General features: G+C 52.6%; 4 protein-coding genes across 7 annotated transcripts; 2 read left to right on the forward strand and 2 right to left on the reverse strand.

Moving 5' to 3' along the window:
* Positions 1–373: 373 nt before the first annotated feature.
* On the reverse strand, positions 374–4663 carry lrrc8aa (leucine rich repeat containing 8 VRAC subunit Aa). Its single transcript, XM_049738836.2, has 3 exons — positions 4503–4663; positions 1594–3721; positions 374–1518 (listed from the first exon to the last, which is right to left on the reverse strand). Exons 2-3 carry the CDS (start codon positions 3709–3711, stop codon positions 1243–1245), a joined length of 2394 nt encoding a protein of 797 aa, XP_049594793.1. The 5' UTR covers positions 3712–3721; positions 4503–4663; the 3' UTR covers positions 374–1242.
* Positions 4664–4926: 263 nt separating this feature from the next.
* On the forward strand, positions 4927–6110 carry dnlz (DNL-type zinc finger). The gene is made up of 3 exons (XM_049738842.2): positions 4927–5264; positions 5335–5474; positions 5675–6110. The coding sequence occupies exons 1-3, from the start codon at positions 4986–4988 to the stop codon at positions 5820–5822; spliced, it is 567 nt and encodes a 188-aa protein (XP_049594799.1). The 5' UTR covers positions 4927–4985; the 3' UTR covers positions 5823–6110.
* Positions 6111–6213: 103 nt separating this feature from the next.
* uck1 (uridine-cytidine kinase 1) lies at positions 6214–8448 on the forward strand. Its single transcript, XM_049738841.2, has 7 exons — positions 6214–6418; positions 6694–6853; positions 6958–7054; positions 7167–7309; positions 7374–7468; positions 7556–7604; positions 7720–8448. The coding sequence occupies exons 1-7, from the start codon at positions 6326–6328 to the stop codon at positions 7917–7919; spliced, it is 837 nt and encodes a 278-aa protein (XP_049594798.1). The 5' UTR covers positions 6214–6325; the 3' UTR covers positions 7920–8448.
* Positions 8449–8575: 127 nt separating this feature from the next.
* On the reverse strand, positions 8576–26279 carry rapgef1b (Rap guanine nucleotide exchange factor (GEF) 1b). 4 transcript variants are annotated; one of them, XM_049738826.2, is made up of 27 exons: positions 25867–26279; positions 19606–19751; positions 19354–19535; positions 18931–19087; positions 18759–18847; positions 18529–18678; positions 18316–18366; positions 17710–17824; positions 17458–17641; positions 16866–17372; positions 16210–16412; positions 14956–15117; positions 13763–13900; positions 13349–13441; positions 12840–12925; positions 12600–12696; positions 12163–12238; positions 11978–12066; positions 11793–11881; positions 11532–11717; positions 11369–11453; positions 11197–11291; positions 11037–11115; positions 10862–10963; positions 10690–10787; positions 10464–10592; positions 8576–10370 (listed from the first exon to the last, which is right to left on the reverse strand). In XM_049738826.2, the coding sequence occupies exons 1-27, from the start codon at positions 25883–25885 to the stop codon at positions 10220–10222; spliced, it is 3558 nt and encodes a 1185-aa protein (XP_049594783.1). In that variant the 5' UTR covers positions 25886–26279; the 3' UTR covers positions 8576–10219. The 4 variants fall into 4 exon arrangements, with proteins under 4 accessions (XP_049594783.1, XP_049594782.1, XP_049594784.1 ...); XM_049738825.2 differs by having other exon boundaries at positions 25858–26278; XM_049738827.2 differs by lacking the exon at positions 18316–18366 and having other exon boundaries at positions 25858–26278.
* Between the last annotated feature and the right edge of the window lie 1684 nt (positions 26280–27963).

The following is a 27963-nucleotide window of genomic DNA, read 5'->3' on the forward strand; positions in this document are numbered from 1 at the left end:
GTACAAGCTGCCGTGTTTAACTCAACAATGTTTAAGCTCAATGATTAAAAAGCAAGAAGTGTTTATTGTGTCTTTCCCCCAATTACATTTCAACGTACTTTATACTTCCCACTTGCAAAATGCATTGCGCCACTTCCCAGAACTTTAACTTGAATCTAAGCATCCAATAAAAGACAATGCAGCTCTGCTTACCTTGTTGGCTTTGTCATGATCGCTGCGGTGTCACAGGTGTTTTCACAATCTGGCAACTTGAAAGTGGCTCTGGATCTTAGCTGATCATGTGTGCAGAGAAACTCAGTGTGGGGGCAGTTATACAGTATATATATTTTTTTTTTCCATCAACTACTGTACAAAAACACCAAGTAAACCCTAATTGTGTCAAAACGTTTAATAATGGAATCAAAATACAAAACAATCAGGCAGCTGTAAGAACGCATTCTGTAATTGGGTAAACATTTAGTGTGCAGCTTAAGTTTTTGGATTTTTTTAAAAAGACATAAATTAAGGCCATGTTAGCAACATGCTAAGCCACGTGAAGCGGTTCAAAGCAGTGGACGTGAGCAGCTAAAAATGTTCATTTGGCTTGCAAAAGCTAAAAACGAGAAGCCTCCACATCCACGAAATATTGAGGCGGCCATTTTGGAGTAGTGTTGGAATGTGTAGTGAGGGTTAAGCGCCACCCCGTAGTTGCGCTCACGATACATTTCCATACAATGGTCACCATCACCAGAAAAGCAATACTTTGGCCCATGCGTTACGGCAGCCAATAGAGAAAAAGCGACAAGGCGACGTTTGTCTGCATTTTGCGAGGCCACACCTTTCACACCTACCCGTTCAAAAACAAAACATATACGCCTACGGCGGTAAACGGGCAGATTCTATTTGGCAAATATAAACGTCCACCACTTTCTGATTCGATGAGTGAACTTTGCAGTCCGCTCCATAAAAAGCCATCTAGGAGTTGAGTGAATGATTACGATTCTATTCAAGCAGTTCCTTCCGGATGTCCCATTCTGGTCCATTGGCAGTGCAAAAAGGAAGAAAATCACTTTGACGTGCTGATTAAAAAAAAAAAAAAAAAAAGGCGGGCTTGGCACAGAGCCCAGGTGGCACGCCCCAAGCGGTTCTGATTGACGTTTGAGGCCCAAAGTGTTAAGCAAGGAACATTTAAGGCTTCTCGGGTACATCAGTGAGCGTCACGTCCCACTTACCTCGCCGAGGCAATAAAAATGAGACGAGGCGTCAGGCTTTTTCCTTGTCTGCGCTCAGCAGCTGCTCCTTGACCTCGGGCGGCAGCGTGTTAAACAGCTTCTCCTCCACCACCAGGCCGCCGCGCGGCAGCAGCCGACACTCGGCCAGCTCGGGCGGCAGGCTCTCCAGGTTGTTGCCCCGCAGCTCCAGCTGGGTCAGGCCGGCCAGCTCGCCCACGCACGCCGGCAGCGTCTCCAGGCAGTTGTTGGCCAGCTGCAGCACGCGCAGCTTCTTGCACTGGAACAATTCCATGGGCAGCGCCTCGATCTGGGGGAGGAAGGCGTACGTACGGCTTCAGAAGGTGCAGCGAACCTGGATTTGTCTGCACATTGAGCTTCTTACTCGGTTTTCTGTGACGGCAAAGTGCTGCAGGTTCTGAAGCAAGCCCACGTCGGCCGGGATGACAGTCAGGTTGTTGTGACTCAAGTCCAGAAAGCGCAACTTGTGGCAGAAGAAGAGCTGGCCGGGCAGCTTCTCGATCTTGTTCCTGTTGAGGTAGAGCTTCTCCAGGCTGTTGAGGGTGCCGATCTGAATGGGGATGTAGGCGATCTGGTTGTACCAGAGCTTCAGGCACACCAGGCGGCGCAGGTGCTGGAAGCTGATGATCTCCTCGATGGTTTTCAGGTTGTTGTCCTTCAGGTTGATCTCCTGCAGGTTGTGCAGGCTGAAGATGGAGTGCGGGATGCGCTCGAGGTCGCAGTGCACCAGCTCAAGTTCGCTCAGGTTGACCATCTTGTTCATGCTGTTGAGCACCATGAGCTTGGTGCCCTCGTTGTTGATGGAAAGCTTCTGGAGGTGCGCGCTCAGGTCGGTCACCACCTGCGGCAGCTTGTACAGGTTGCTCTTCAGCCGCAGCACCTTGAGCCTCTTCAGCTCCCGCAGCCCGTCCAGGGCCACGTAGCGGTTGTTGTCGGCGCTCAGGTTGCCCGTCAGGTGCAGCTCGCTGAGGTTCTTGAGGCTGTAGATCCACAGCGGGATCTCCTTGACGTCGGTGAACTTGATGTGCAGGGACTTGAGCTTCTCTCGCAGGAAGGTGAGGGCGGCCGACTCGATTTTGGCCGGCGTGTGGTAGAGCCGCAGCTCGCGCAAGTTGGACAGCTTGGCCACGATGGGCGGGATGGTGACGTCGGGGATGAACTCCAGCTTGAGGCTCTCCAGCTCCGGCAGGTCAAAGACGGTCTCGGGGATGCCGCTCAGCATGCACAGGTGCAGCTCCAACTTCTCCTGGGAGTTCTTGGAGACGTGCTGCCGCAGCTTATCCTGCGTCCACTCGTTGTTGAGGTTGAGCTGCCGCAGCTTGTTCTCGCTCACCTCCGACAAGAAGACGGCAAAGCGCTTGGAGTAGAGCGGGTCGTACTGGTCCAGCATGTGCAGCATGAAGGCAAAGTCGTTCTTCAGGTCGGGGATGTCGCTGTAGCTGCCCTCCTCGCGGATGGCCTCGAAGGAGTAGCGCTTGAGCGTGCGCCGCAGCATCCAGCACAGCGTGTACATGGCGATCAGGCCGTACACCAGCACCAGGCTGATGTAGAAGGACGCCAGGATTTGGAAGAGGGTCGCCAGCGGGTGGGCGCAGTAGAAGGTGCCGAAGCCCGTCAGCTTCTCCGTCTCCACCGTGCACATGACGCCGAAGCGGATGTAGCAAACGTAGTAGCTGGCGTAGCTGATGATCAACAAAAACATGATGACTTTGATGACCGTCTGACGCACGTACAGACGGTGGATGATGTCGCCTTCTTCTACGTGGATCCTGAACTTCTTCACCTTCTCAAAGAGAGCCTTGGCCTGCTCCCCTTCCTTCTTGTCCAGAACGCCCGTTTCCGATCGCTCCACGATGCCCTGCTCGATTTTGCTCCTCGTTCTCTGGAGCATGGGCATGCTGGCCTCCACGTCCTTGCTGGCGGCCAGCGGCTGGTACAGGGTCCTTTTGTCGTTCGAGCCGTTGGCCTTCCCCAAAGGCTTGGAGTCCCTCTCCTCCACCACCGTCTCCGACAGCGCCCTGGTAGTCCACGGCGAGTCGAAGCACTTTAGCAGGATGGAGACAAAGTGCTCCAATTTGGAGCTGGTGCGCGGGAACTTGAACCAGAAGTTGCTGCAGGCCAGGAAGATGAGCGTGTGGAGCAGCACCAGGTAGGGGAAGTACTTGGCGAACCAGTGCAGCTTGCTCTCGTAGCACACGGCGTCGATGTAGCTGTACTGGTGGCGGTCCAGGTCGTTCTGAATGCCACGGGGCTCCCCCGGCCGCGGGGCGCCGGCGGGCGCCGCCTCGCACGAGTCGTTGGCGACCCACTTGCACGGCAGGCAGATCATCTTGTCCTGCGTGATCTGCAGCGTGCCGCCAAACACGGCGATCATCAACATGACCACCGAGATGTAGTCGTTGAAGACGTCCCACCACGGCTTCAGGATACGGTACGCCGGCTGGGTGTCGGCGAAGTAGCGCAGCTCTGTGATGGGGATCATGACGGCTTACCTGCGGGGCGGGGGGGATGCAAACGTCACGAGCGGCTGGTTAGCCTCCGAGCGCACGGCATGTGCCTTTCGCGCATGACCGGGCTGGCCCCGCCTTCATCGCTGCTCTGATACTGCCTCCAGAGGCAGAAAGTTACCGTCTCAACTGTCCCATCGGTCCGTGACGAGGCGGGAAAGGCGTCAGTTAAAATTTCTGTCTAGGTCATCTATATCAAACCGCACTCAGCTACTTCCCCTTTTAAAAAGAATCTTAAACATGTTGCCATTCTTCAGAGCTCAAAGTAAAAGCACAATCCAATACTCAACTGTTGATTCAATGTGGGAGATGATTGGGGGGGGGGGGGGGGGGGGGGGAACTAGGTCAAACTAGATTTTTTACAAGATGATGATGTCACAATCCCATGTGATGCCATTCAAAGCACGGGGGGGGTTCTTTCTTCAAATACTAATTGCAAATCTACATTTATGGCAGTGGGTTACAGATAGCAAATTGGCAATGAACTGACTTTTTCAAAGTTGGAGACATCCATGAAAGCCGTCTAGGCATTTATACGATTTTCTGGACATTCAATTTCAATTACATATTCATTATGCTATTTGTCCTCACAAGCACAACAGCGAGTCGGTTTAATGACGTACAAGTAGGCCGAAAGCAGAGCCGTAGACAAGATAAAAACACGTTAGGACAAATCAAAGACCTGCAATAAAAAGGCTGCCCACCCCTCCAGAGCGCTTCACTTCCGGGAGGTAACAAAACAACAACAACAACAAAAACAACTCACCACTTTTAAGGAGGCTGCTGTCTCTCAGCTCTCCCACACGCCAGGGAAACATTTCTCAACCCCGAGGCCGGCCGGACGACATCGGTTCGGTGGGTTGGGTGGGGACCCAGTTGGACAGCCAGATTCGGGAAAACGAAAAGGCTGCGAATACCGGAAAAGTCGGTTCCGAGGTCGCCGCTGATTGGTCAGTTAGCGTGCGCTTGCCGGAAGTAGCATATTTCCTGGTCTCTGTTTTCCAAATAAAAGCACTAGGTTACAGCTGAATACAAAAACAACAGCAACGTCGGTTCCGCTCGCTCAAACAAAAACACAACGCTCAGATTATTTTACACAATATATCATTGAGACGTTACAAACAGATATAGAACTAATGTTGTATGAATAAACATCAAAACACGACGCTCCAGTGAAAAGAAAGCTCGTGGCATGAACATGACGTCATAAACATGCGACGACCAAGCAGCTGCAAACGTAAACAACCTCATGGCGTTTCACGGCTGTCTAGCTCGTTTACGGTCGCCACAGATGTCCAAATCGGCGATGGGTTTCGTTCGGGGTTCGCAATGTTGTCCATCGGTTTGTCGACTTTACCCCCGCTGCAACCCTGCGTTTGGGCCGATAGCGAGCCTTTCTAATTTGGACCGGTGCAATGGTCGTCTTCAGGCATACTCGGAAAGAGTCCAGACCCCTTGGAGAAGCTTTTCAAGCGAGGCCGTTGGGAAAATCCAGTCGACACATTACCACCTGGTGTACACATGCAAGGTACTTTGGTTTAACCATATTCTTTAAGCTTAGCTTGGTGGTAAGCGTAATGCAAATTGAAACTTCGCAGGTATGCTCCGCCAGATCCACGCAAAAGATCTCCAAGCAGGCGTATCACAACGGTGTCGTTATTGTGACATGTTCGGGATGCAAGAATCACCACATTATCGCCGACAACTTGGGCTGGTTCACCGATTTGGAAGGGAAAAGGTTGGTCGATTTGTAAGATTGGCTCATTGTAGACATTTTAGTTGTTATAAACTCCCTACACAACATCCTAAAAGTTTAATTTAAAAGGTTACTCACCCAATGGCAGTAATGCCTAGATGGTGAACAGAAGTAAGCTCTAATGTGCAAATTGTCCAACTTGAGTGACTTTGACTCGGCCTACTCGCTGTTAACGTTGTCAGGAACATTGAGGAGATCTTGGCTGCCAAAGGAGAGACGGTGAGGAGGCTGGGAGGAACGGATGCCCTCCAAGTTGTTCTGACCGAGTCCAGCCAGGAGAAATGTCCTCAATCGGAAACTGCAAACAAGGACTCGGACAAAGATACATGAATGTGTGAATCATCCAGTTTTATTTTCTACAGTGGTTGTACATTGTTTGGATGGCGGATGAGCTTGTTGTCTATTTGAGTTCATTCACGCCTTTGTTGAAGTGAACATGGATGTGATGGAGGTAGCTGGAGAAAACCCACACAAGCACAGGAGGGAATAATTTGCCAACTCCAGGTTTGGACCCAGAACATACTGTTAAGCACTGGACCACCACCGTGCTTCTCAGGAACATTTGGTTCGGTTTAACAGAAAAGCAAAATAAAAATAAAATCGTGAACCCAAAATGCATTTAATTTCCCTTGGCAAATGATTTAAATGCATCATTTTAGTTCTGTTTATTTTTGAATAGAAAACAGCAAATTCGGTGTTTTCCATGTGACGTGGGTCACATGATCTCGTCACGTCACGCGAGAACGCAACCTGCTTGTTGGCTAACTGTGTAGCTCCTGAAGCGGGCTAGCGCGTCAACGCTTTCGTTTTGCCCCCTTCGCGTTCGGACTGCGATGGAGGTCCTCGCAGCCGGAGAGGAGGCCGAGGAGAGGCCGCATCATCGGCCGTTCCTCATCGGTGTCAGCGGGGGAACCGCCAGCGGGAAGGTTTGTTCGAACCAATTAGCTCTCGTGATTATTAGCGTTAGCCGAGCTAGCATTGCCTGTCACGACAGTCGGTCCGCGCACATAACAAAAACACCAAATCGAAACTAAACATGTAGTACGTACAAAAACAAAACCCTTCAAACATCAACATAGTTTACGAGTGGCTAGCACATGTGCCGCCTCACAGTTCTTAGGATCGGCCTTCCTATTTAGTGTCTCTTCTTGTTGAATGATGCGTTCCTTTGAAAATGTTTCTTTCTGCGGTGGCGTGCCAGTCGACGGTGTGTGCCAAGATCATGGAGCTGCTGGGCCAGAACAAGGTGGACCGCCACCAGAGGAAGGTGGCCATCATCAGCCAGGACTGCTTCTATCGTGTGCTCACTGCCGAGCAGAAGGCCAAAGCTCTCAAGGGCCAGTACAACTTTGACCACCCAGGTAGATTGCCTCTATGTGGTCAGTCACCCACCATGCGTCAGGGCATTGGATATTGAATTATTTGAGGAAACACGTCACTTTGCAACTCTTGCTGGGTCTCGCAGAAGCCTTCGACAACGAGCTGATGTACAAAACCCTGAAGGACATCGTGGAGGGCAGAGTGGTTCAAGTCCCCACATACGACTTTGTCACCCATTCCAGGTGAGATATTGGACTTTCCGTCAAAAGAAAAAAGGTCCAGGGCGAAGGAGGCCATTATTTGAGGATAAGCGCAAAGGAGGTGGCAACAGGTTTTTGCTTCCTATGCGTTCAGGTTGGACGAGAGGATCACGGTTTACCCGGCCGACGTGGTCCTCCTGGAAGGCATCCTGGTCTTCTACCCGCAGAAAGTGCGAGACATGTTCCACATGAAGCTCTTCGTGGACACCGACTCGGACGTGCGGCTGTCTCGCAGAGGTACGGGCCACGCTTTGGATTACTTTGGCGGTTCCTTGCCGAGCTGAACGTTTTGCTTCGTCAGTGCTACGGGACATGACCCGAGGCCGGGACCTGGAGCAGATCCTGTCGCAGTACACCACCTTTGTCAAGCCCGCCTTTGAGGAGTTCTGCCTGCCTGTAAGCGTGAGCGTTTTATCAAACAGGTTCCTCCCTTCTATTCTTGAAGGCGGTTTTCTCCCCCTCCCTCTACTTGCTTTGTTTTAGACCAAGAAGTACGTGGACGTGATCATTCCCAGGGGAGTTGACAACATGGGTGAGGCTCATTTCTCTTTTTAAATCGCAAACTCCTGAGCACTCATTCTATTCAATCTAATAACACCTAGCTACACACAGCATCTCCAGCTTACCTTTTGTTTGTGTGCTTCCAGTGGCCATCAACCTGATCGTGCAGCACATCCAGGACATCCTCAACGGCGACATCTGCAAATGGCAGCGGGGGCCCGTCAACGGGCAGGGCCACGGCCAGGGCCGCCCCTTGAAGCGGGCCATGGCGGGCGAGTGCCACCTGCAGAGCGCCAACCCGCCTGGAAAGCGGGCCCTGCTGGAGCCCAGCACTCGGCCACACTAGTGGCCAGCACGATTTCCAGAGACCTTTATCTGATTTTGGAATTTGCTGTTACACAGGCAAAGTTGTATTGGATAACACTCATTTGAAAAATGTTCCAAAGTGGAAACTTTCAATGAGAATCTTGTGGAAATGTAATCAGATTGTAATGTAAATATCAACATCTCGTTTCTCCTAAACAGTCACGTTGTGCTGCTTTTCCTGGTGTGCGCACCTTGGCCACCAGGGGGCAGTAGAAGACAGGTTTCCCATTGTGCTTTATTCCCATTGAAAGTTTCCAACTTTCAAAAAACGTTGCAAGCATACATACGGTCGGTCGGTCGGTCTTGTTGTTAGACTACTAAGCTGATTTAACGATTTCTTTTGCACTGATTGTGACCCATCTTGTTAATATATTTCAAGTTTGAACCCAGTGAGATGTTTTTTTTCCACTGGAGATTATTCAATGCCTTAAACACTTTCCATGTAACAGGAATGTTTTTTGTGTATGAATAATATATGATGACGATGATAAAGTGTTCATGTATAGAAACAGCTGTTTTGTTTTTATTGACGGCACAGTGTGACGCATTGCTTCTGACTGCTCTCCCAAAGAAAAGAAAATCATTTACACATTGGAATGACAAATGAGCTCACCCCCCATCCTGAACATGACGTGATTGTATCTTTTTTTTTTTTTTACTTTTACATATGACCACAGCACACCATGACGTAACAGATCACAGCATCTTGAGTCATTTCTCTTTCTCCTTGTTTTTTCGTGCGTACGGCACTTGAAGGAGCGACGTCCGAGTTCTCCCGGTACGCGCAAACGTCCTTTTCAAGAACAAAAGGAGCGGCGTGTGTATAAAATACATTTCATGACCACGCGTGATTCTTCCACAAGCTAAGGAGCAAACCTACCCCTCGGCAGCAGGAGGCGCTGCTGCTTTGAGGGGAGCGGCGTGCTCGACTTGAGGCGACCAACTCGACGACACGTGATAAACACACCTACATCAATATATACACACACTACTTCCAAAAAGGAAGGGACTCTCAGCTTTGGATGCAATCTTCTCACATTTTTGCGAGTAGTGCGTGTATATCGTCGCTGTTGGGCGGAAGCCCCGCCATGACCAAATATGGTCAATTTCAATTTTTCACATAACGACACGATTGGTCTTTCCCCGCAACTTTTATTTTACATGTAGCCCAATAAAACTAGAGAGTAAATTTGTTTTTGTGAACGCTTCTTTGTTCTGCAGGAGCTGGGCAGCATTATGTTGCCTCAAGATCCGAAATCTGGATTTTTTTTTTTTTTAAGACAATAACGACGCAAAATAGGTTATATACATTTGAGTAAGCCGGTTCTGTATATAATAAAAAAAAATACTGCAATGACTCAGTCATATTTCATTTCATCAAAGTTTGGCATGATAATGTAATCAATCGCTTTTGGGAAGTCAGCAGACTTTGTCACGGACGGAGCGTAATATATATCTTTTTTGATTTTAGCACGTGAACAATTGTTCGTACACGATTTTGGTGGTGCTGTGGTGTGTTGATGTATGATAGCGGTAGAACTTGAACAATATGGCGTTAAAGTGGAACTCAAGGTAAAAAAACGTCTTTGCATGGCGTTGAGGGAATGAATCAGAATTAGGCAGATCACAACATCCATCTGGCATTTTGTCCGACACGGCCCTCCGCCATGCGTCAACCCAAATCAACATCCAAGTGCCCTCGGGCTCCCATCGCCGACGTCACACGGGCAAACCTAGAAAACCGGTGAGCCGTGGCGATGCGTGCGAGCCCGAGGGGCGCGTGGACATCAATGTCGGTGGCCAGCAGGGGGCACTGTCGCACATAATGACAGCACCCTGAGACTGATGCCTCAAGATCCCCTTGAAGTAACTGGTGATTTTGCAGGTGCCAGGATTTTGCCCGACAGCGACGACATAGAAGAATACAAAAATGTTGAAAAAGTTGAAAGCGTAATGGACCTTCTCACCTCGCTGTCTGTCACACACTCGGCCGGCCGGCCGTCTCCACTCGACAAGAGGGCGGATATTTGGTTTTCCCGCCGCGGTGTGTCCGCTCGCTCCCGGTTAGTAAGAAGTCTCCGAGCCTGGTACGGATCCTTGTAAACCTCACTCGCGCTTCCGATAATCGCTCTCCTGCAACGGATCTCCCGTTAGCTCCCGCCAAAATTCAAAGCGTCCATTTGGCGGGTCTATTAAAGTGGGGTTAGTGTCATTGAAGCACAGTTGGAGGTCAAGTCTTTTGTTTTTTGCGGTGCTGGGGGGGGGAGGCCGCGGCCGCGCTTAAGTCTTCTCATCCCGCTCCGTCTTGCGCCGGGCGATGTTCCGCGGCTTGATCTTCAACGACAGCTCCCACAGCGCCTCCTCGGCCAGGTGGTCGCTGAAGTCGTTGAAGAAGGAGACGATGTCGTCGTTGCGTTTCAGCTCGTAGTGCCTGCAAACACATTTGTTTTTTTTACAATTTTGCAGTTTACGGGCAAGTCGGAAATTTGCGCCCATTGTTTGCAAATAGCGATTGGTTACGCACACTTGCTGGAAGCGGCGCATGCTGTCCAAGATGTTGAATTGCTGCCATCGCTTGGAGAAGTTGACTTTGCCGTCGATGAGGTCTGGGTTGCCCAGGTGGACGAAGGTCAGGTCCTGCAAGATCAGACCCCTGCAGGGCGGCAGGAGAGGCCAGAAAAAAAAAAAAAAGTTTTAAATACCATTTGAGGTGACAAGCCACGCGCTGCGCTGCACTGCGCTGCACTTACAAGTACGGGATGCAGGGAGGCTCCACTTCAGCCAGAGCGGCCCGGTACGCCCGGAAGGACGACGAGCTGTCAATCAACGTGCAATATTCCTCCAATCCCTGATGGAAAGATTGAAAACAAGAGATATTATTTATTCATGATAATCACGAGCCACCCGACTCGATGCGCTCACCTCCGACGTTTGCTTCTGCCACTCCAATCTCCGGATGGGGGCGGAGTCCAGGGCGGAGAGGATGGCCAGGTACGAGTTGAAGTTGTTCAACTTTCTTAAGTGCTGTCGAAGGAAAGGATCATGAAACCGAAGGACTATAAAGTTGGATTTTCTCTGTGGGCGTGCGAGGAGCCACCTTCATGATCTTGATGAACTTGAGCAGCAGCTTCTCTCGATCCTGGGCTTTTTCTTGCTGAATGATTAATGAGCGCACCCTGGTGGACGCAGACGGTTAAAACAGGAAGCAGGCAATGGGAGCTCGCTTCCTGACATTTGAGTTTGAGTTTTTTACTCACCAATAGCTCATGTTGTTAAAGTGCTCTGTGAACTGCGTCAAGTTGGGACTCTTTTCTTCGTTTTGCTCTTTGGCCCAAAGCAACACCTCGGGAATCTGACGCAGACAAAAAATAAAAGTTGTCAATGACAGACCAAAGGGTTGGTCAACTGCAGAGGCATGAGCTGCCCTACCTCAATTTTGTAGAAGAGCTCGGCGTCGAGAAGCGTGAGCTGGTCCGCGATCTCGTGACTGCGGAAATCGTGCAGCGTTCCGGGCCTGGCGGGACGACGCCGACACGCTTGTTTAGAAGAGCGTTTTGGATGCCCGCCGAAAGGTCAGATCCATCAGACGTACCTGGCCGAGACGCCGCGGGCGGCCAGCGGCTTGAGCGAGTTGGTGTAGCGCAGCAGCTTCTTCTGCTCCACCTTGTCCAGGATGTTCTTGCGCAGGACGCGGGCCAGGCTGAGCTCCCCGTTGCAGACCAGCGTGAAGACCAGGTCCATCAGCTGCTTGAGGATGTCCTCTGTCAGCTCCACCAGGCTGCGAGCGCAGAGCCGGCCGGCGTCAGGGTACCGCTTATCTCATTTGATCCTTTTCGGAGGCGCAATGACTCACCAGAGCTCGTCCACCACGCGCACCAACACAAAGAAGGTGTTCTTGCTGACTCGCTTCTTGAACGTGTCTGGACTGTGGCAAAAACTTGTATATGTGCTTGGTGGTCAAGGAACATCAGAACGAATGCTGGCAGATTCTTTTGAGCACGCGTGCCCACCCACGCAAAGGTGGCAAAGAGTGAGAGGATATCTGTAGTGTAGCTTCTTAATGAGGTCCTCGGGGGATATAAACGTCCTATATGTAGTCAAAAAGGCTTCACAGTACAAAACCAGATCTGTGAGGGAGGGAGGGGAGGGGAGAGGGAGGGGTTAGTCACGGAGCGAGCGAGCGCCAACGACATGACAACCTGTGAGGATCGGTCTTTCTTTACCTTTGCGGTCCGTCTCTGTGGCGTGGACTAATAAAATGTCTCCCGATCCAGCGCGCACATCCGGCCCGTCGTCTTTCTGGGGGGACATTTAGATTTGGGGCTACATTAAGACAAAAGCAGTGCTTGGCCACCATCTTGTAGCTGAGGATTCACAAAAGTAGGGCTTTGCTGACATCCTGACACGGGCAAGTTTTATTTGTACAAAAGGAGTGCTTTGCCACCGTCTGAAACTTATCTTTATACCTGTCAAAAAAAAATGTAAACACAGTATTTATTATTTTTCATAAACTAGAATAACCTTGTCACTGACTCACAGTGACCTTTGCCCCCCACAGAACTAAGGGGGCAAAATCAAGCTGGCGTTGCAGTGGCATGCGCTTCCGTTGCAGACTGGTGGCTAAAAACAGAAAAGAAAAAACTGGTTTCGGTCGTCTTACTTCCTGTTTTAGTGTTATCCTGCTCATGATCTCCTTGTGATCGATGAGCGACAGCTCGTCCACGTTCTCCTCGCTCTCCTCTGTTGACTCCTGCCTCCTGAAAAACAAAAATTGTTGTCATCATCATTCACTTGGTCTCAAAACTATTCCTGTAATAATTGGATGTAGTACCACAGGAAAGTAATGAGCAGACATTATGACATTGACTTCATTTCTTTTCCAAGCCGAAAAACGCCTTACCTTTCCAGTTTCACGGCCTCTTTGCTATTGGTGGAAGGCGTCGGAGGGGCGGGGTCTTGGAGCACGCCGTCGCCCGTGACCGTTTCCTGATTGGAAGGCAAACAGATGCTCAAACTGGGCCGTTTGAAAGCTTTGTGGAAAGGCTGCAATTTGCCAAGCGAGACAAACCGCCGCCGCCGCCGCCACCGCCGCCGTTCGCCCGACGACAAACACCCAACACAGCACGACATGCTACAGTACACGCCGTACCCCAAACGTCCAAGGGAACGAGGACAACCACGCACAGTGCACCCACATGCACAAGCACTTGACAAGGAGAGGGGGACAAACCGGACACGTTAGGAGGTGTTAGCTTGGAGGCTAGCGACATTAGCAGCAAAGGCGGAAAAGCCGAGCGGCCTCGGAGGAAAGCGCGCAAGCCGGTCCGTGAGCAAGCCATGCTCGGCGCATTTTGGCTTTGCATCCCCAAGTGGTCTGCACCTGGTGGCGACCTCATCGCTACTACTTACTCTGAGGGAGAGAGGCAGCTCGCCATTGGCCCGGCTGGACGAGTACAAGTTGACGTACTCGCCCTCCCCACCCTCGTCATTTGCGCTCTCGCTCTACGGGAAGGGGGAAAAAACCGAGACGTGAGGCAGCGTGAAAGGGCTGTGAGGGAGGGGCGGGGGGGCCCTGGCTCAGCATCATCACGACCAGCGGGTGCCACGAGAGTTCATGCAGAGTCAGAAGTCATGCTCCCCTGAGATCTTTGATGGGCAGGCTGTGTTAGATGATCACGACAAGATTCCAGCGGGTCAAGCCGTCATCGCCAATTGCTTTTTTTTTTTCTTTTTCCTGCCCTCCTTTTACTTCTACGTAAGAATCGAACAAGCCCGTCCCGCCCGTTCAATGTCCACAACAACGCGTCCGACATCCGTGCTCACCGCCTGGAGCGAGTCACCGAGGAACGACTCGGAGGGAGGCCGGGCCGCCGTCGAGGCGGACGGGGAGCCCGCGGGCCCGGGTCCTCCCCCCCTGCCGTCGGGAACGGTGGCGCTGGTCAAGGCGGCCTGGTCCACGCTCTGGGGCCAGGGGGGGTCGCCGGAAAGCGCGGAAGCATGAAAAGAGCAAGAGGAGGAGAAGCAAGAAGAAAACAAAGAGCCAAAAAGATCAGGTCGCTTTAAGGAGGAAACAGAAGCGAGCGCCACAGGCGGAGGAACGGCCTCGACCCGGACGAGAACGCAAAGGTATCGCACAGCAATGACGACGTGCAAGACAAACATCTCCTCAATTCCAACTTGCAATTTGCCAGTGTCGTCAGCAGGGGGTGCTGCGGGCTTTAACGGCTTTGTGCGTGTTGGCAAAGGTCAACTGCAATTTGACGATCCCAATGATTACGGAGGCTGATGTTTTGGTGCTTTTGTCAAAGGCGTGTCTTAGCCGTTTGGCAAAAAGTGACGCTGTACCTTTAAGAACAAATGTGTGCGCGCTCAAAACTAAACGTGTGATGTCTGTCTACTCGCACAAGCGGAAACCTGTGTGAACATGTTGCACATACCAGCTGTGTTTCAACACATACCAGCACGCACGCACGCACACACACACACACAGACAAATGCACAGAGACAGGCGTGCAGAAATATTCTTCGGAAAATGCTGCTCTGCTCTTTAGACTAGCTCAAGATGAAACGTGAACCAACGCTACTTTGAGGTAACACAGAGCAGCAACACATACGCAATCATCGCAGGCAAGAAAAAAAAAAAAACTGGCGGGTCACTCCAAATGATGTTATGAGACACGCCCACACGGGAATAACCCAGCCAACTGACTCACGCAGAGCACCTTCCCCTGACATGTCGGCGCTGAGGGCCAAACATCACGCCTCCCTCCGGGGGTGCGAGGAATGCAAACATTCCACACAAACACACAAAGGGGGGGGGGGCGTTGTAGCACCGAGGGAGAAAATAGGCGACGTGGAAAGATGAGCAAAAGCGAGAGGAATGTGTTTTCCATCTGCTGCGGCATTCCGCGGCATGGACGCGCACGCGGGACAAAATCGGATGCTGGGGGGTCGACTTAAAATGTTTTTTTTTAAAAAAAAGACGCTCCTCAAAGTTGTAGCGCGCGGACACTCACCGTGGGCGTGGTCACGGCAGCTTGGCCAATCAGGTGGCAGTTAGAGACGGACATGCTGAGGCCCAGCGCAGAGCCCGCCTCCTCCGAGGCCGCCGCGGACGGCTGGAGGTGGCAGGAGAGCGAGGAAGAGGAGGAGGAAGAGGGGGAGGAGGAGTGCGAGGCCTGGAGAAAGCAGAAAGTCCGCACAAGGCACAAAGGAGCCAGAGATGAGGGGAGGACAAAGTTGATTAAACGAGTGAAGCCATTAGTAGTAGAAATCAAGTAAGCGGGGAGGAAAATGAACGAGTGAAGCGTTTTTTTTCTCGCTAGCGCTGTTCAAAAAATCCATATTTAGTGATTAGGGACCGGCTGACTGATTCCAACGTGTCACTGGGTTCATCTCGCCATTTTGCCGTTTATGGTGACAGTGGAGCGAAGCGGCGGGCGGCTTTAAGAGCCTTACGGAATTGAGGCCAACTACACGAAAGCACTTTCCAAACACGGCCAATATGATCCCATCCGCTTTTTTTCCCCCCTCCCTCTCTCTCTCGACACACACGCACGCACGCAACGCACACAGCGGCAGAAATGACTTTTGTTCCTTGCCAAAGCCGCGCAAAGTCGCCAAAGCATGTAAAGTTGAAGCACGGGCTTACGGCCGAGGCAATCAGATTAGCAGTCCAGATAAGATGGACATCCACTTGCAGCAATCTTTCAGTTTCTCTCTTTGCGATGGCGTGCCGTATCGTCATTTGAAAATGGAGTCTTCTGCCAGTTGTGTCAAATTGATTTGGGATGATTTAACACGTTATGTCCCGATGCTGGTTGCACGATGAGCTACTGGATCAGGCAAGTGAGGAGGAGGGAAGGGAAGGGAAGGGAAGAGAAAGGGAAAGAGAAAAAAGTGACAACGAAGCGCTTCCTCTTTTCTCTACTGTCGCTCAACTCAAGACGAGCCCGACTGGAGCGCTTGATAAAGTCTTATCTCCCAACGACACCATCCATGCGCAGATGTTTGCTTTCAGTTCCGGGAACGGCGATAAGGAGGCCAATCGTCAGAGGAGCCGACCGGACGGGAGAGCGGCTTCCGACAAAAGCCGATAAGGACTTTGCACCGTCGACGTTCTTTCGACACCTGCTGCCATGTCCGATACTATTGCGTGTGGAGCACATCCCCGGGAAACAGGCTTTTCGTGGAAACCAAGGAGCGAGCCCCTTTCGGTTTTGTCCGCGACGGACTTGCGAGTCCCGACCCAAAATAAAAGGCCCTCTTACCAGTTGTCGTTGCTTGGGCGGCAGGGCGGGCGGCAGGAGCGGCTCGTGGACCGAGTCGGTGCTGCTGAAAGAGTCGTTGAAGCCGTAGACCTCCTGGAAGCGCTTGTTGCGCTGCTCGTAGATGCTCTCGCTCTGCGGCATCTGGTAGAAGACCGACGGCTGCGGCTCGGAGTAGTCCTCCACGAACTGCATGTACTGCAGGACTGGGCAGACAGAGCGCACAAAGGCGTTAGCGCCGCCGCTCGCTGGCACATCTTGTTCAATTGACAAGAAGACCACATTTATTTGTATCTAATGAGTTGAGAAGTTCAACTGAAATTCAGTATTCCTCAAGCAATTCAAAAAGATTTGAAATATCCTGTCTTCTTTCGATCCGATGACCCGGCGGCCCTCCTACAGCGAGAAGAATGCATGGAATGACCTCAATGCGCAGGAAGTGATGTCAAGGGCGTGTCAGGAAATGAGCCCTGCGCAGCTGGCGCCATTGTAGTACATCCTGCTATTCTCTTCCTGTCCAATACTTCCTCGTCACCGTCTACGCCTCGGCAAAACGGCGGCCGCTTCCCAAATTGCTCCCGGTCACGCTCTAAAGTTGTTCTTTTCGTTTTCAATTCTCCAAAGATGAAAAAAGGCATCTCCTTTCACCAGATACTCACTGTGTTTGCTTTTCTTTTCCGGCAGCGGCGGCGGGCTAGCGCTCATGTCGGCGTTGTCGCCGCAAATGTACTGGGCCACAAAGACGCCGCCGTTGGTCTGCGGCATGGGCGAGATGGGCGTGAAAAGCGGGAAGGGCGGCGGCTCCTCCTCCGACAGGTTGTCGTACTGGGAGGGGTAGCGCTCGTACACCTTGCAGCCGCCGTCGGGGAAGGGCGGCGTCTGCGTGCTGCGCCGCTTCTTCTGGGGCAGAGCGGGCGGCGCGCTAATGCGCGCCAGCGGGTTGCCGTGGCCGGGCTGCGGCGTCCAGTACTCGGGCGGATGCTGGGGGGGAGGCGCACTGAAGCGGGGGTGCGCCGGATGCTGCCCGGGGACGGGCGAGGACGACTCGCTGTGCGACTCGGGCAGCGGGCTGAGGCAGCCGCCCACCGGCATCGGCGGCAGGCTGTCCCCGACCGACAGGTCCTGGTGGAGGAAGTCGTAGTCGTGGTCGTAGTTGTCCGCGTTGTCTGAAAAGAGAAAGGACACCAGTCGGTCGCCGCCGAGAATTCGGAGCGCTCCGGAGCCGCGACCGAAAAAGACCGCGGACCTTACCGAGCGTCTCGCAGCTGGTGTTGCGGGAGCACTGGCCGCTGTCCTGCTCCACGGAGGAGAGCTGCTCGTCCGACTTGCTGAGCTTGCCCATGCTGCTGCAGGGAGACAGGCGAGGCGAGTCGCCCCCATACGACTGGCTGCCCCCCGAGAAGCGCCGCTGCAGGAACTCCTGCTCGTGGTCGTGCTGTTACGACGAGACCGATCGTTTAACTTTCCCGCCCGGTCGAACGCGTGCGTCTCCGACGGACGGACCTGTCTGTGGACGCTGCAGGGCAAGCTGGATCCCCGGCTCATGGGGGCGACCACGGCCACACGCGTCGGCGACGGCGCCGACTGCCGCTTCTTGGGCGGGAGGGCCGGCGGAGGGCTGTTGGCGGAAGAAAATCAGTGAGGAGGACATTGAAGCCACATCGTGGCGCATCTGAAAGCGCACGCCGACAAACACCACGCGGTGGAACCTCGGTACCGCCTTGGTTAAGCCAAAAGAGATATTTTGTCTGGATATCAAATTTTTCAGTCCCCTTCAACGGGAAACCAACTAAGTTCGGAAACGGAGGTTCCACTGCACGTCGTCCTCGCGCAAGTTAGCGGCTGGCGCCTTCCGCTCTTCACAGCGACATTCTCGCATGAGTTAGGTGGACGCGAGCAGAACGCCGCGTGCGTGTAATGGAGGGGGGACACTGCATCGGGTCAGCCGCACACATTCATGCGTTTTGGGGGGGATTGGCAGGACTGCCCGAAACAAGAAAATAAAGAGTACAAAAGAAAACGCTGGACGGAATGAAACCATGCAGGTCATCCAATCCAGAGGCTTGATGAGGGGGGAGATGTTCTAATGCTCACAGTGGGCTAACATACTTCTCCTTGGGAGTGGGCTTCCTTTGGCCAGCGTCACAACTCAACTGTGCTCTGTGCCCAGAACCCACAAAGGAGACAAAAGGATGAAACAGGTTGAGGAGGAAAAAAAAAAAAAAAGAAAAAAAGTCCTGCGTAAGTAGAGGTTGGCTGGAGCATTTCACAAAAGTCTTCTGGACATTTGAACCCGGTTCAGGGAGACAACAAAAGGTGCACCTGAGCTCCGCCATCTTGGCTTCGGGAAGCGGAGGTTTGGGAGGGGCCACGTCCTCGTCGGCCGCGTCCGAGGGGGCCTCGGCGGGACCCGCCGTCGGGGCCGCTTTTGCCGCCGTCTCCGACTCTATCATAGACTCCGAAGGAACGCCGCTGCCGTGCGAAAGGAGGACAAAAATAAAATGCAATAGTCCAAAATGTACCCGCTCCATCAAAAGATCTGGTGAGCTCACCTCTCGGCCGCGGTGACGGGCAGTGTGGGTTTGTTGGGGTTCGTGGGCGAGGGCTGCTCTTGTTTCTCGATTTTCAGCCTCACCAGCTCCTGTTGCCGCAGCGACCCACATTTTAAACGCCGACCGACCGACCGACCTCACGCTCAGACGCGTCGGGCCCGACTCGTCTTACCTTCACGCCGTCCAGTACCGCTTTGATGACGTTGGTGACCGACGTCACGTTCTCCTTGTCGTCCAGGTCGATGCCTTCCAGCATCACCTGGTCGGCCCAGCGGATGAGGTTGGCCAGGCTCTGGTACACGCGGTTGTGGCAAGACGACAACGCCGAACTGTGGAGAGCGGGCAGATGGAAAGTTGCGCTAGAAGCATTCAAGTTTGAGAAAGAACAAACATGACATGACGGATTCAAGGACACTTGCGAAAAACATCAAATGGGTTTGAACGACGCAGCCGTTGACGTGCCAGACGCAGTGCGTCATCCATCGCGCACTTCCGAGATTCAAATCGGCTTCATCAGTCCCGACGAGTCTCGACGTGCACGCATTCTTGCAGTCCGGCGGCAACGAGAGGAGTGTACAAAAAAAAAAAAAGTCACCTGTGCTGTATGCGGGCCTCCCCCTGAACCAGATTTAAGACGGCCTCCAGCACTTTGCTGGCCGAGCCAGGGAGCATCTCCAGCACCTTCTTCTTCTCCACCACCATCTTGTCCACGATGGTCTTGAAGTAGCGGAGGGCACTGACCACCTCTTTCTCGTTCTCCTCCAGTCGACTCACCTTCTGGATTGGCGTGGACAAAACGTGAGACAGGAGAAAAAAAATGTGTGCAAATTGCGAGTGCACGCTTTACCTTGTTGACGGGCTTTTCGGCGCTTTTGGCGGCGGGCTCGGGCTGCAGCTGCTTGCCTTTCTTGGATGGCGTCCTCTTGATCTTGGGAGAATGGAACTTGTCCATCAGCTTCATGGTAAATGAGGACAGGTGGGACCGCTGCGAGTCTACACACAATTGAGGAAGAAACCTTTTGGTCAGAAAACTTTTTTCTAGTCAAAGTCTCGTCCTCGTTTGGTACCGAGTGTATTTGTACAGACCCGGAAAAAAAGTCACGAGGCTCGCAAACATCTCGTCTTTCATAACGCGTGGCCTTTACGGCAACAGTGGTGATTGGTGGTGGAAACCTTTCGTGCTATCTGGATTTCGAGATCCGCTCACACTGGACCCCTTTGTTCACTCCAAAGTTTAAAGAGGCCCTGGAGGACCACGTTTCACGGCCCGGCCCGGCATGAGGTGCAGTGAGTGACATCAGCGCTGAGTCACCGCCATAATCGATGCGATGCTTCCGTCGTGCATCGGCGGGATTTACAAGTGGAGCGTACGCGGCCCACGGAGGTCACGCTAGCGCCGTTAGCATGCACTCGGCAAGCGGGCTTCCTCAGTGGCATTGAGGTCATCGACTAGAACTTGTCTGGCGCTCAGTTTAAAGAGCGGCGCACCGAGCATAGCAAACCGCAGTGTCATAACATTTATTTTCTCCTTTATATTCTGCCAAGCTTTCACAACCCTGTAGAAATCTTTGTAGTCACTGTCGTCATAGTGATGATTTTTTTTTTTAACCACTTTGAGCAAACACACAAAGACTGGGAATAGTCTCGTTAGTATGAAACAGAACCGGAAGAAGCCCGATTGCTGTGCACGTCATCACTCAAACCTGTTCCTGATTCTCACTGTGGCGAGCTATCACTTCTGCTATTGGACATTTGCGAATGTTAGTTTTAATCGAGTTGAACCGATACGCCTCCATGTTGAGAGCTTGTCTGCTGGCCTTCTGCTTTTATTCAAAAAAAAATTCAGACAGTTAAATCATGCAAGTGACCCAAAATATCTCATTTGCATTGCTTGTTTTGTTTCTCACAAAAACAGGAAGGAGAAGCGATGATGAACTTCCTTGCATCTTTGATCAAAAACAAACCAAAACAAGCAACAGGTGACGTCTGAGCTGGTGACAGGCCCGGCCGGGTGCGCTTTCAGGCCTCGCTGTCATCAGCCTCGATGGGTGCGAGGGGATGCGCTCAAGGTTACGCACACAGCTTGCTTTTCACCCCCTCCCCTTCCAGTTCCCGTCCGTCCATGCGCTGAAAGTGTGCACGTGTGCGTCACAAAGGTCGGTCGGTCGGTCGGCCGGCATAGCAGCTGGCGAGGTGTGCAGTGCATCGGAAAGAAAACGTCACAAGCCAATAGAAGAATCCAAAAGGATCACATGGCCGTTTCGGTCCAGAAAAGTGACCCGTTTTGTCTCGTAACTAATCGCAGGGACGCGGTGCCAGGACGGAATTTGGAGCGAGACCGGAGTGCCTGAGCAGAATCAAACAGCAAGGTGGCAAAATTCAACAGGAAACGTTCGAGTGCAAAGTGAATCATTTATTGGCTCCTTGCTCGAGCTTTAAAGAGCCACCGCTGGGCGAGCGAGCGTGCCTCGGGTTGGAGCCAGGTCCTGGTTAATGGTACATTCAAACACAGGAGTGGAGATAAAAGAGGACGAGTCACGGAGAGGAAGTGACAAAAAAAAAAAGGAGGTTTGACGTGACGGAGCCCTCGGACATCGCTGATGAGCAAGGCGGACGCCCCCGTTATGTTGTGTCGCTGTTTACAAAGCGTTGCTATGGCGACGGCGCGTTTGCGTCTCTCTCCGGCCTTCCACAGCTGCTGGAGATGAACTCCGGTGACCGCTCGGAGCCGCGCCCAATCACTTCGCCGTGACTCCTATCGGCGTCATGGCCACACGTGTTGATAGCGATTGTTGCGTCACACAAAGTGTCCCTTCAGTGTGAAATCATATTACATCGCGGAGCACAGGCGAATGATTCCTTCAAGAAAAGACCACTTCATCCCGATTCCATCGAGTGCAAATTCACACAAGATTCTGACAAAACGGTCCATTCACGAGGTCGGAGGCAGTACCTGAGCGTGTCGTTGAGTGCGGATGCGTTTACAGCCCGCCCCCCTCCCGCCCCCTCCGGCTTGAACGGCGCGTCTGTTTCAGGTCAACGGCGACAAAGCTCCTTCTCTGTGCAAGCTTTCTTCCATCTGCGTGGTCATTCATGGCTCGTTAGGTCACACGTTTCCGCTCTTCTCGGTAAAGCTGGCGTGACGTGGCCAATTGCGCACTCGTCGTTTGCATTTGAGTGAACCTTTTGACGCATGACGTACAAACAAGGGGATACCGCAGGGCCTGGTTCTAAGCACGGGACACATTGAGAAATTTGCCAGCGCGTGGCTGAAATGTCAGCGGCCGGCTTTGCACGCACGATTCCACGTCGCTGCCGGGATGCCGTTTCCAACTTTAACGACTACCCAATTTCACCCGGCAACGGCCGAGCTGCAAATTGTCCCGTGAAAGCGCCGGCTAAATGGGGCTGCCGACAAGCTCGCACGTGACGCTGAGCATTCAAAGTGGGAAATAACACACCCCGTTTTTTTTTTTTTATTTGGCGCTCCCCCTCCCGTTCCTTCCCCCGTGACGCCGAGGCCGCTGGCTGCGTTTCCTGTCCCTCGGTGAGCGCCGCTCCCTCTTTTGTGGACATGACGACACGGTCTGTTCACAGCGGGCGGGACCGTGTCGGAACCTGACTCACCGAGACGGGCCAGGCCAAATAGATTTTTTTTTTTTTTTAAATGACATGGAGCAATTAAGGTACTTTGGTGGCCTCACATGTAAACCAGGAGGCTGTCGGTTTCTGTTAAACGGAGTTGACGTTGTCTGGCCGGGCGCGGGAAGTGAACATTCCTGTACCGACGCAGCTACTTGGGATATGGTCTGTCGCGTTCCATTTTCCCATCTGACAGGCAGACGTTCGTTCGTTCGTTCGTTCGTCGGTTCACCTTGGGTGAAAACCAACAGACAAAAGAGAAGCGCCAGGTGCTATAAATAGCCGGCTTGTCAGCCGCTGCGCCAGCGTCAAGTCTGAAAACAAAGCGATCTGCTGAGATGAGTTCGGAGCCGCCGCCGCCAGACGGCAGCTGCTCCGATCCGAGCCAGAGGCCCGATAAAACAACTTTGCCAGAGAGCAGCCTTAAGCGGCAAAACAACTCACGCTTTGCAGAAGTACGCGCACTTCCATAAGTAAAAGTGGAGCTGCCGCCGCGCTAACGCAACCTTGCCCGAGGAGCGAAGCGTGCCAGCCAGATGATATCTCGGTCAATTTACAGTGACAGTCAGGTGACGAGCGGAGGAGTAGGAAGGTCAAAAATGAAGCAATTTGGAGTGGAAAGCCATACACACACCCTCATTGGAAAGACTAGCCCTTCATATTGGAGCAGCAGTCACCTCAATGCCCCCCCCCCCCCGGGCCACATGGCCTCCACCACCCTGCCCCCGCCACACTCACAAGGCCCGCGACGGAAGGATGTGGCCCGGCTGGCTCCGCCCAGGCTCGGAGCCCAGCAAATGAGCACCTTGTGTAAAGCCGCACGGCACCGAAAGCCCGGCGAGGAATGTCCCCTGCTGCATTTCAGCGTGCCACAGAGCCCGTTTTTGCACTCTCGGCCCGGCCCAGCCCGGCCAGCGTGGACAAAAACAAAAAGTTTGGCTGGATTCTCGTGGCACAGAAGCTATTGGAGTGTCACGAGCCGTTTGCTTCTCCGGTCAACAGACCGCCCGGCCCGCTTTACCTGAGAAGTCATCGTCCAGGTCCCCCGGTAGAGAGGAGTCCGAGTCCTCGGAGGAGGCTCGGCTCCTCCGGCTGGCGTTGCCCATCCGAGAGAGAGAGAACCCGAGTGAGCGAGCGAGCGCTCCGCCGACACTTTCTGTCTGCTAACTAACGGCCGTCTGCTGGCATTTTTCGCAGGCCTGCTGAAAATTAGTCACCGCTCGCTCATGGTGATCACGCTGACTTGACCCTCTTCCAGGGAAGCTCCACAAATAGCAGCGCTGGGCAGAGGAGGAAGTAACGCTTCAGCAAAGCAGAAGGCCACCACAGGTGCCGCTACAGGTGCCAGCCACCCAGCTAGCTGGCGTGGGGACCAACCCAGGCGTGGCGGGGATTGGAAAAGGCCGCCCGCCCGCGGACGGCCTGCTTTGACACCAGCAAATGACTCATCTTCAGAGACAAACGCAAAGAAGTCGCAGCCATGCGCGAGATCCAGCACCTTCCAAAACTAAGTCCACGTCCATGGTTCTCGGGTCGGCAACCGTGGCCGAAGCCTCGCCGTTAGCTTTGCGTGGCTAATCACTAGCGATGGCCACTGCTCTGAGCCATTCTCCTTGTTGCGCGGAGATTCCCACCACTTCCCGACGGAACTCCTGCTCCCCCCGCCTCCCTCTATTTGCTTTCCCATACAAATCACAATAATTACAGTGCAGCCAGCTAGCAAAAAAAAAAAAAAAAAAGGCTTTCATATAGTGGCTGAAGCGCTTTGCAGCCGTCAAACCTCAAAACTGCAGCGTCTCAAGATGCCCGAGGGTGTGTGTGTGTGTGTGTGTGTGGGGGGGGGGGGGGGGGGGGCTTGTCAAGGGTGCACCCCCTGGGTTGTTTGCTGTTTCCCCACCTTAAGGGGGGCAAAAATAGGACGTGGCTGTCTACTCCCATTGACTGCTGACAGACACACAAGGGCTAATTATAAAACACAACTCCTCGCAACGCTCACATGCCAAAGCTGTTGTGTCACTCTGGAGGGGTCCAATCACTTTTTCCAACAGACAGCAAAATAACATTAAGTCAGAGATGCACCCAAAAAATACAAACACTCACAAAAAAATGATTCATTCAAGTGGTTGATTCCAATAGACAAGCAGTCACTACTCAGGGAGTCCAGTCCCCCTTGCGCGTTCGCAATCCTGCTGACTGACAATAACAGCAATGTTGCAGACACCGAAGCAATAAAACCTTGGCAGCAAACAATAGCCGTGATGGAAATCCAGACAGAAGCATGCAAATCCTAAATGAAGGGACATTTCAAATGATCCAAATTTTCACATCAACAACGGAGTCGCCCAACTGGATGGCTTACACCCTCGCTCCAGCTTGAAGCAAGCATACTTGTCGTCGTCTAACGGAAGAACCGTGCCAAAGTCTTCTCGTTTCCTCAAAGTGATGCTGCGCCGCAGCGAGAGCGCAACAACGCATTCATCCTCCCAAACATCACCGATTGTCCAAAACAGGACAAACGAGTGACACGGTGACCATGGAGACGGGGAACTATTCTGATGTGAGACGACGGGCTGGACGTCTCCCGTCAAGTTCCGTTAGTTTACATGCGCATTGATTGGCCCTCTTGCTCTGCACGCTATGGCAACCGTTTGGCGTGATGCATTTTTGGCAGAGTTGCACTACAGCAGAAGCCCCCAAAAGACTTTTTGTTTGCTGGCATGCCTCTACAATTAAAACTCGCTCGTATTGTCACTCAACTTGCCTCGCATGCAAAACAAACCCTGCTGACCACAAGTCGTCAAAACAGTGAAAATGCAGCGCAACGCAACGGAACGGAATGAAAGCAACACAACGTTGTGAATTGTCAATCGTCCTGTAAAGGTCGAATTGAAGCAACTGGACTCTTCTTGCTTGTTGAATTGATTCTGCTTTTGAAAAAGTCAAGTCAAGAGGAGACTTGACTTGGAGGATTTGACTTGCCATAAGACTTTGATCATTCTTGAGACTCGGGCATTGCAAATGGAGCCATTTGAAGCACGTACGACTTGATTAACGACCACAAGTGCAGTGGCGTGGTGGTCTCGGGAGCCTACACGTCAACGAGCCGAAGCAGCCAGCCGAGCCCAAAGCTAACCGTTAGCCGCGCGACTAGCTTTCGTTCCAAACGCCGCCCCGCGCTACGGACGAAGCTGGCCCGTCGGCTTGCTAAATCTTGGGCGAAAAGTGAAAGTTAATGTGCAGCGGTGAAAACACAGCTAAGTCTCGCATTATCGCTGTGTGTGCGCTTACGAGGAAGGATGCCGGTGATGGGGGAAAAAAAAAAAAAAAGCTAAAGAGCTAATAAGCTACAAGCAAAACGTACGAGGCCCGATTGGACAAGCGTACACAATGAATGTTACCCCCGGTAGCATAGCGAGCATCCCCGGCCTCGGAGTACCGTTACACGGCCGAGTCTTACCTTGCTTACTTTCGATTTTGCCCGACATTTTCCTCCTCTCGGTGGCCCGCACTTGGCGGTTCCGACGAAAACGCTGGCGCCTCGCAGCTGGTTCGTCGCCGTCGCCCCCGACGACGACTATTCCCTCCTTTTCCGTACACCGTAGTGTCCGTCAGACGGTTCCGGTGGGCTCAAATTCTGGTATCCGTCTTCCACACACATGGTGCGGGTCCAGGCGAAGGGAGGACGAAAAGAGGCCGCTCGTCACTCGAGTCGGTCCGTCGCTGAGTGATCTTCCGCTTGCTCCACACAACACGCGCACGCGTTGACGTCTGGTGGCGGAGCCCGTCAACTCGCAAGTGGGAAAACACAGCCAGCGAGCGAGCGAGCGAGCGAGCAGCCAGTCAGCCAGCCAGCCAGCAAGCCAGCCACTGTCGAGCGAGCGAGCGAGCGAGCGCTCAGCCGACGCGACAGCGACGCGCTGTGGCAGGAATGAGCAACTGCAATCTGTCAACACTGGCATGGGCGTGTGTGTGGAGCTCCGCGCCCGCTGAAGTTTAAACCGGGGAGGGGCACTGTGGTGGTTTTGGGGTCGAAGTGCGCCGATCCGCGGCCTGGAAAACACGTTTGGGGACCACTTGCGTAGTGTTCCGCAGCTCCGCTCCTTCCTGCGGCTGCCTGCGTGATCACAGTGGGGGCCACCGGGGAAAATTGTTAGTGTAGAAAACATTTCACCAGCCAAAACTGAGGGTAAATGTTGAAAAAACATTCCACTAATGGGGAGTCCTTTTTTTGGAAGCATGTGGCCCCCACAAAGCCTTTTGTCCACGCATCCTACTCACACACGCAGCTGCAGCGAGCGTAACATGAAAAGATTCACGAGCCATCAAAACAGCAGTTGTGAAAAAGGCCGCCGGAGGTGTCCCGAGTGTTGTCGGTCTTTTCTCTTTCTTATTTCCTTCTTTATGAATTATTGACTTGCTTCTTTTATTGCTTGAGTGATCTAGGTCAGCTCGCGCGTTCAAGTGCAGACACGCGCGCGCGCACATACGTCACATGTGTTGAATTAGTGATCGGCCCGGTTGCTCGTTGGCCCATATTCGATCAATACAACCGCTCGCTGCCTTTGCCTCGCACACGGCAGGAGGCCGCGCCCGTGAAAAGCGGAATTCCTTCCCCGAGGCTACGATAAAGTCACACATAGGCAAGACAATGAGCTCCTTAGCAGACTTGTTCGGGCAGGATGGACCTGCACTCTTTACACTCGCTTGCTTCCTCGGCTTTTATACTCGCGGATTTCGGGATTTTTTTTTACAATTTTTATTCAGTGCACAATGGAGCCGCATTCCACGCCGACCCGGAATTGGCAAAAACCCGCCTGTTCGAATCCCAATGAAATAGGTGGGGGACAAAGTACGAGACAGCATACATGACGTGCATGATAGATATTGCGTGGGTCTGACAAAACGGTCGTTTTTACAGCGTTTCAGTCCTTGCATCCAGATTTACGCACCTCACTGTCCATTTCATAGAGATGCAACGTGACTCTGCTGCCACCTGTTGGCCATATGCACATATCGACAACTTGAAGTCCATTTGTACAACTTTCAATGCAATACTGGATCAATTATGAAACTACCATCTGTGTGAAAGTGTCAAAATTGTCTGCAGTGTGATGCCGAGGCCTGTGATATGTACATTCTGTACTACTTACTAGCTTCACTGCGCATACAATCCCGCCATCATACATTTGGCCACAAGGTGGCGTGCAAGTACAACTTTTGAGAGCGTCTTGCTGGAGCGCTGTTGTCGCTTGGACAGAGATGCTGCTAATGAGATGTGATCTAAGATGCGGGTCTCCAAATGGAAAGGCGCTGTAAGTGCTGGCCTCGCTCTCTGTTCTTATGATGATGATTAATTGAAACAAACGTGTTGCGAGGAAGGGAGCACAGAATGCTAGTTTACCCGGCCGGCTCCTTTCCTCACCCTTACGGTCTCATGGGCCGTAAACGATGCGTTGCTTGAGTGCAGTCTCGTTGTACTACGAGCTCAATGATTTTCTTAAAGCCTAAATTGTCATTGGCATTCCAATGAAAAGTGGGTTCAGTGTACACTAGAATAATTTGT

This window comes from Syngnathus scovelli, chromosome 13, assembly GCF_024217435.2.
Source record: "Syngnathus scovelli strain Florida chromosome 13, RoL_Ssco_1.2, whole genome shotgun sequence".
Taxonomy (NCBI): Eukaryota; Metazoa; Chordata; class Actinopteri; order Syngnathiformes; family Syngnathidae; genus Syngnathus; species Syngnathus scovelli.

Bases quoted from the DNA above. Each gene is read 5' to 3' on its own strand.
- dnlz (XM_049738842.2), top strand. From the start codon at position 4,986: ATGGCGTTTCACGGCTGTCTAGCTCGTTTACGGTCGCCACAGATGTCC. The intron at 5,265-5,334 runs GTACTTTGGTTT...GAAACTTCGCAG, and splicing joins ACCTGGTGTACACATGCAAG to GTATGCTCCGCCAGATCCAC. The intron at 5,475-5,674 runs GTTGGTCGATTT...TAACGTTGTCAG, and splicing joins ACCGATTTGGAAGGGAAAAG to GAACATTGAGGAGATCTTGG.
- uck1 (XM_049738841.2), top strand. From the start codon at position 6,326: ATGGAGGTCCTCGCAGCCGGAGAGGAGGCCGAGGAGAGGCCGCATCAT. The intron at 7,055-7,166 runs GTGAGATATTGG...CTATGCGTTCAG, and splicing joins GACTTTGTCACCCATTCCAG to GTTGGACGAGAGGATCACGG. The intron at 7,469-7,555 runs GTAAGCGTGAGC...GCTTTGTTTTAG, and splicing joins TTGAGGAGTTCTGCCTGCCT to ACCAAGAAGTACGTGGACGT.
- rapgef1b (XM_049738825.2), bottom strand. From the start codon at position 25,885: ATGTCGGGCAAAATCGAAAGTAAGCAAG. The intron at 18,367-18,528 runs GTGCACCTTTTG...TTCTGGGCACAG, and splicing joins GCCAAGATGGCGGAGCTCAG to AGCACAGTTGAGTTGTGACG. The intron at 17,642-17,709 runs GTCCGTCCGTCG...TCGTCGTAACAG, and splicing joins CCTGCAGCGTCCACAGACAG to CACGACCACGAGCAGGAGTT.
- lrrc8aa (XM_049738836.2), bottom strand. From the start codon at position 3,711: ATGATCCCCATCACAGAGCTGCGCTACTTCGCCGACACCCAGCCGGCG. The intron at 1,519-1,593 runs GTAAGAAGCTCA...TTCCTCCCCCAG, and splicing joins TTGCCGTCACAGAAAACCGA to ATCGAGGCGCTGCCCATGGA.